Below are 6,000 nucleotides of genomic sequence, written 5' to 3' on the forward strand. Positions count from 1 at the left end.
CACCGAGCATGACACCTCAGCTCTGAGCTTCTACCCTTCTATTATATCTGAGTGCTGTGGAGCTGTAACAGTGACACGGCTGTTGGATTGTCCAGAGAGCAAACAGAACCTTCTGAGACAGTCTCTCTGCTCCGATGTCCATTCTAGCATACTACTTAGAAGGAAGCAATGTATCGGGTATCTATTCTACGTAGTAGGCTAGTGTGGACATTCCAAAATCACATGGTATTTGTCACATGCTTCATAAACAACAGGGGTAGACTAACAGTGAAATGCTTACGAGCCCTTCCCAACGATGCAGAGAGAAAGAAAATAGAGAAATAATAGAAAAATAGATACACAATGAGTAACTTGCCTATATACACGGAGTACCAATACTGAGTCGATGTGCAGGTTTACGAGGTAATTGAGGTAGCTATAAAGTGACTAGGCAACAGGTTAGATAATAAACAGTAGCAGCAGCGTATGTGACGAGTCAGAAGAGTTAGTGCACAAAGGGTCAATCCATATAGTCTGGGTAGCTATTGGTTAACTATTTAACTAACTATTTAGCAGTCTTATGGCTTGGGGGTAGAAGCTGTTCAGGGTCCTGTTGGTTCCAGACTTGGTGCATCGGTACCGCTTGCCGTGCATGCCCATTCCATTGTTTCATTCTAAGTAGTATGCTAGTGTGGATATTCAAACATAGCAATACTGTGTGAACTCTATCTAAATGCAGCCTGCTGGCTGATGATGGTGATGTGTGAAGAGGTGATGTAATGGAATGGATTTATGAGCATTGGGTGGTGGTTGGATTAAAGATTGTCTTCATGAGAGCTGATCAGGGTAATGGGCTGTGTCAGCATGAGATTTACATATTCAACACCAACCACAGCCTCTCTCTCCAAATCCACCTCGTATAGACAGTCAATCTGTCCCAATGTTGCACACAGGTTCAGTGGACATCAAGACGAGGCCTCTTAAGTGTTGATTTACGTCAGTGTAAAATTCACAAGTGCACACCGAGATACAACCACAAACAGGAGGACTCCCTAGTCATGTGTGTGTGTGTGTGTGTGTGTGTGTGTGTGTGTGTGTGTGTGTGTGTGTGTGTGTGTGTGTGTGTGTGTGTGTGTGTGTGTAAACATCGCAAGGACTGATGCGTGTAATAGCTTAGATCATCTACAGCTCAGCCATAGAAAGCAGAGAGTATGATCTACTAATGTTCCACCACAAGGCCACCTCTAAAATACAGTATATGACTCACAGTCCCAACACAGCTTCCATAGCAACAACTATTAGTGTCTTCCATGCAGGAAGCTTTACTTGAGCTGATAGAAGTTCAGAGTCAGGACAAAAACGTAAACACTACATGGTTAATCACATACACACATCAGTTTAATTAATGTAGATAGAACCGGATGAATTTGAGAAATTGTCTGAATCTGCAGAGTAACTCACTTGCGGACAGAGTATCCATTAGTGCAGGGTTCCAAGTACTGTACTTCAAGTGAACGAGCTAAAAATAAACTAGCCCAATCTCAAATGGAAAACTGGGTCTTTAATAAATCTGTTGAACTAGGCTTCTGACAAGCTGCAATTAAAATCAGCTTTTCACTTCCTCAACATTTAAACCTTTAAACATGTAACTTCGGTTACATCCATCAACTTTAGAAAACGGCAAAGTAAGCAGCTTCTCGGGGTACCAGCGATTTAGAGTCCTTGTAGTGTTTGGATATGTTTACAATGTGTGTGTGGTGAAATGGCACCAGCTGTGTACACTGACAAGATGCACACGGCCCACTGTGTGTTTGAAGAGCGTCTTAACCCCTTCACTACCACGCCACAGACGGGACAACAAAGACCACGGGAGGCTAGGCCAATCTGGCTGTAGGGGACAATGGGGAGATATTGCCCCAAGGGTTTTCTGGTGTGAAGGGACTGTAATTTAGCATCTCTGAGTCTATTTATGTCCTTTCTGCTTTGTTTCCTATACATATGCAAGGGACAATAGGATCCAACCCATCCTCAATCAGGCTTTTGTTTCACCTACATGACTCATTTAAAGGCTCAATAAAGTCCTAGAGTATGACGACTGCAGCTGCATCCTTCCATCCTCATGTGTTATGCTGTGAATAACTTCCCATTCGTTGCTCTTACAGTGTGTGTAGTCTCTTACGTATGACAGACGAGTGGTTGATACAACTCAAAGTTGAAATATAATCCATTGATAAGTGCTTCCTTCGATAAGAGGAAACATATCCATTTGGTACAGTCTCAGAGGCCATTTGTCATCAGAGCCAATCAGCTGTTACTATCAATCCTACTCAGTGACACACACTTCCTGTTTACAGCGGTTGTCATTGAAAGGATTCTTGGAAGACAATCATTCACTCTTCCGTAATGACACCTTTTAAAACAACAGAAAAGTATGGCAACGGACAGCGGCGACATTCAGTCAATCACAGTTAACACAATGTTAATGCATATTGCAGACTCTTTGGATGCACCACCTAATCAACTCAAATAGTCTTCATCTGAACATAGCCATCCACAATGTGTAATCACTTACTGGCAGTATTAGTAATAGCTTCACAAACTACAACTCTGTAGTAGTGGCACTTCTGCAGGTGCAACCCATTCCTCAGTTACATCTGGTAACGACCAACTAATTACCTCTAGCAGTGCAGATAATTAAATGTATATTAAATCTAAAACATTATTAAACTTCAGGGGAGTATAGCACAGGACTATAAATGTGCCAGTAACAGGGGGGACCCATGCTCATGAACAAAGGCATTTCAGTCAATCAAACGGTCAAATCAAACCTGACTTTGAGACATGCTAAATGTTAACCAGTACAGTTGAGAAAATACCAATAAAGCTCATAGCCTTTAGTAGTGTCCGATCTGAAGAACTTGCCCAGTTATGGAGAACACAAACTGTCCCACGGTTTAAACCAAGGAGGGACATATAAAAGATTCAACTTTTGAGACAGAAAAGGAGAGAAAATACACCCTGATGACCAAAAATAATCTAGGCATGTATTCATAAGGTTTCAGAAGTGAAGCCGGGCTTCTTGTAAATTTCACTGACTACGACCACATGTGCTCAGTATAAACCAAAAAGCCAGTAAAAACCCCAAGTCATTATCCCAGATAAATCGAATGCAATGTAAGACTGCACACAATTTCTGAAGTACCAACTACCAACCAATCAGTGGCTAAAAAGAGTCCCTGTGGGTATATACCCTTAAACATAGTTGCCTTATGTCCCAGCTTAAATCAAAGTGCTTTTACCAAAGGCACCCTGCTGAGACAGCCCTGTCATACACCTGAACACAATCCACACCATTAAATATTAAAAAGGTAGAGAATAATATGTAGCCTAGATGAAGTGTGCTTTAAATCAGCTCTTAATGACATTTTTCATCAAGGGTCCGAGGTTCAATTCTACTAGATTACTAGCAGCTCATTTTCCTTTGTAAAGTACATGATATTAACATATTCCCTTCATCTCATTGCCAAATCATGCTTGGATTCATTAGTCATGAATCATGATGACTGTAGTACCTAATTAAGTTTGTGCCACTCGTTTGGATGTTTCTGTAGATTTAAAAGAATCTGTGATGTCTGAAAGTGCCTCTGGGCCCCGTTGTCATTCAAACTGAATGATTTCCTCAGACAACATTTTGAGAGGGTGTTACTGTTTATACAGCACATTGAGTACCCACTGACATTGACCAAGGCACTGTTACAACTTATCGGAGTGGGAACTTGACTTGAAAACTATAATAAATGTAAAACTCTGTTATCAACCCAGTTCATTTGAGTCTCTACAACTTGAAAACATCACACATCGTCTGGATGACTAATGTTTCCTCTCAATGAGTTTGGTCAAATCAGTTTGGGGATGATGCGTCTTGCATTATGCAAACACATGCAAATCTCTCTTTCACTCAGCATGCAGAGGCTTCTGAATTGGCATGTGATATGTGGTTTGTCATGAGACATGTTGCAGGGGGAGTGCTTCATGTCTTCTCCCTCTCAGACTACAATTGCATTTTGGCCTATTCCTGACATAAAGTCTATTTCCTTTCTCAAATTTTGGCCCAGGGAGTTTTCAAGCAGACACAAGACACAGTCAAACAAATGTGGTTGCACTTGGGAGCTTTAACAAGCCAGGGCTATTTGGCCAAGCAGACGCAAACACTGCTCTGGTCTCAGATTGTTCTCAGACAGGATTATAGTACGTTTTCTACTGGTTCTCAGAACAGTTTTAGAGGATGTTCTGGGAAAAAGTCTGGAGAGCAATTTGATACAGACTGTCTCTCTCTTTTGGCAACTTACCATACTTTCACATCCTGAAGATGTTGTCAAATACAGCCATTATCCTTTTCAAAACAAATACTCCTTTGTGTTTGTGACACAAAAATACCAAATATCTGCTGCTGGTTGTGTACCAAACCACCTGTCTGTCTGGGTATAGGGAATATTTGTGTAAGGCTATCTCAATTAGGATAACCCTACTAGGTACAGTATGAAATTTTTTCAAAACACTGCAACACATCAGTAAACAGAGACATATTCTCTGTGAGCAAAAGAAGGGATCATGATCTGAAACAACAGCAGTTGAATCAGACAACCCACTCACTTCAAGGATAATTAATGCCTTTCACAATTCATGAATTGCCCTGAAATATGACCAGCTCTATTGGTATTGGCATCACTTCATCATGTGTCTTCGTTTAATCTAAAACATATGAACTGCATGTTGATTGATGATGTAGACTACAAGTTCCAGGTGGAATTATAAACACTGCCCATTAAATGATTAAATGATTATGGATCAAGTCACTTTTTAAAGGCTCTGTCACACATGTATTCAAGTTGATCACTCATTGTAAAGTAGCAGAGTGTCACTGCCACCTGGCATGAATAGATTACTCTGCAAGAGATAGGATACCAAAACTTCGTCCAACAGAGAGATGTGCTATACGAGAAAGCATTTCAACGCGTAAACATTATGGCATGCAGAACTCCAGCACCAAAGGAAGATGGTAACTTGCCTAATTGATACAAGTGTGTAATGCACTGGTAAAACGACCTCTTGTCTTTTTGTGTTAGTCTGTCTATTTTATAACAGCATTGTAATGCCAATGCAGAATAGGATTAGATGATGAAGTAGCCTAATTCATTCTCAAATAAAACATTCCCAATCGTTACAACACCATTTTCCATTTTATCAGTCTGTCCGGACTCCGGAGGAATGGTGTTTGAATACAGTGTGCAGAAACAAGATAGAAGTACGCAAAACAATGTAGAACACAATTGCTCACCTTATTATAGTTGTAGTAGCCCAAACAGTGGGACAAATCCAGGTTTGGTGGGTCTCCTGGAATAGGATTTCCTCCGGCAATCGGATAAAACCTTACATCCATGATGTATCAGGCAACAGCGCAGCAGTACTGTGAACAGAGCTCAATTTGTTTCTACCTTTTTACAATCCACGCGCACAGTGAGAGAAAGGCGGCGAGACGGGCAAGCTTTATCGGGACCGTAAGTAAAATAAATAGAAAGGGGGATAAGGGGTAAGGGCCTAAGGGGTAGAGCACGAAGTTTTGTTATTCCTCTTCTACTCGTTGAAGAAGCTGTTCATAGTTTTGAAACCTAAATAACGGTTGAGCTATGTCCAAGCTCGTCCTCAAGGTTTATGGTATCTGCGCCAAGCCGTAGTGTTTGCCCATGCATTTAGAAGCAGTTGCTGTACACAAAGAAGCCACGCGACCGGCAGGGACAGACTGCACAATCGTCCTTTCCCTGTTCAGCTTGAGAAACAAAATTGAAAAGTTCTAATGTTGTAATAGGTGTATAATAAGAAGTCCGGCTCGCAGGAGAGTGACTATCCACGTAAAAAGCGTTTCTTTCAAAAGTTATGTACAGTAGTTGGCGAAGGTAGTTTCAACGCACAAAGCAATGAGGATATTGCATTTCCTGGTATTCTGCTATAGTGTTCCACCAG

General features: G+C 41.2%; 1 protein-coding gene across 1 annotated transcript in view; it reads right to left on the reverse strand.

Annotated features, from left to right (window-relative positions):
• LOC311111152 (TOX high mobility group box family member 3-like) overlaps positions 1-5,419 on the reverse strand; it is a gene marked incomplete at its 5' end in the record, with an annotated part of 58,042 nt that extends 52,623 nt beyond the window's left edge. Inside the window, one exon of the mRNA XM_084153841.1 lies at positions 5,318-5,419. Coding sequence (XP_084009967.1) covers positions 5,318-5,419 — 102 coding nt within the window. The remainder of the gene's footprint in view (positions 1-5,317) is intronic.
• Positions 5,420-6,000: the final 581 nt, after the last annotated feature.

This window comes from Coregonus lavaretus (genome assembly GCF_964263955.1).
Source record: "Coregonus lavaretus genome assembly, chromosome: 37".
Taxonomy (NCBI): Eukaryota; Metazoa; Chordata; class Actinopteri; order Salmoniformes; family Salmonidae; genus Coregonus; species Coregonus lavaretus.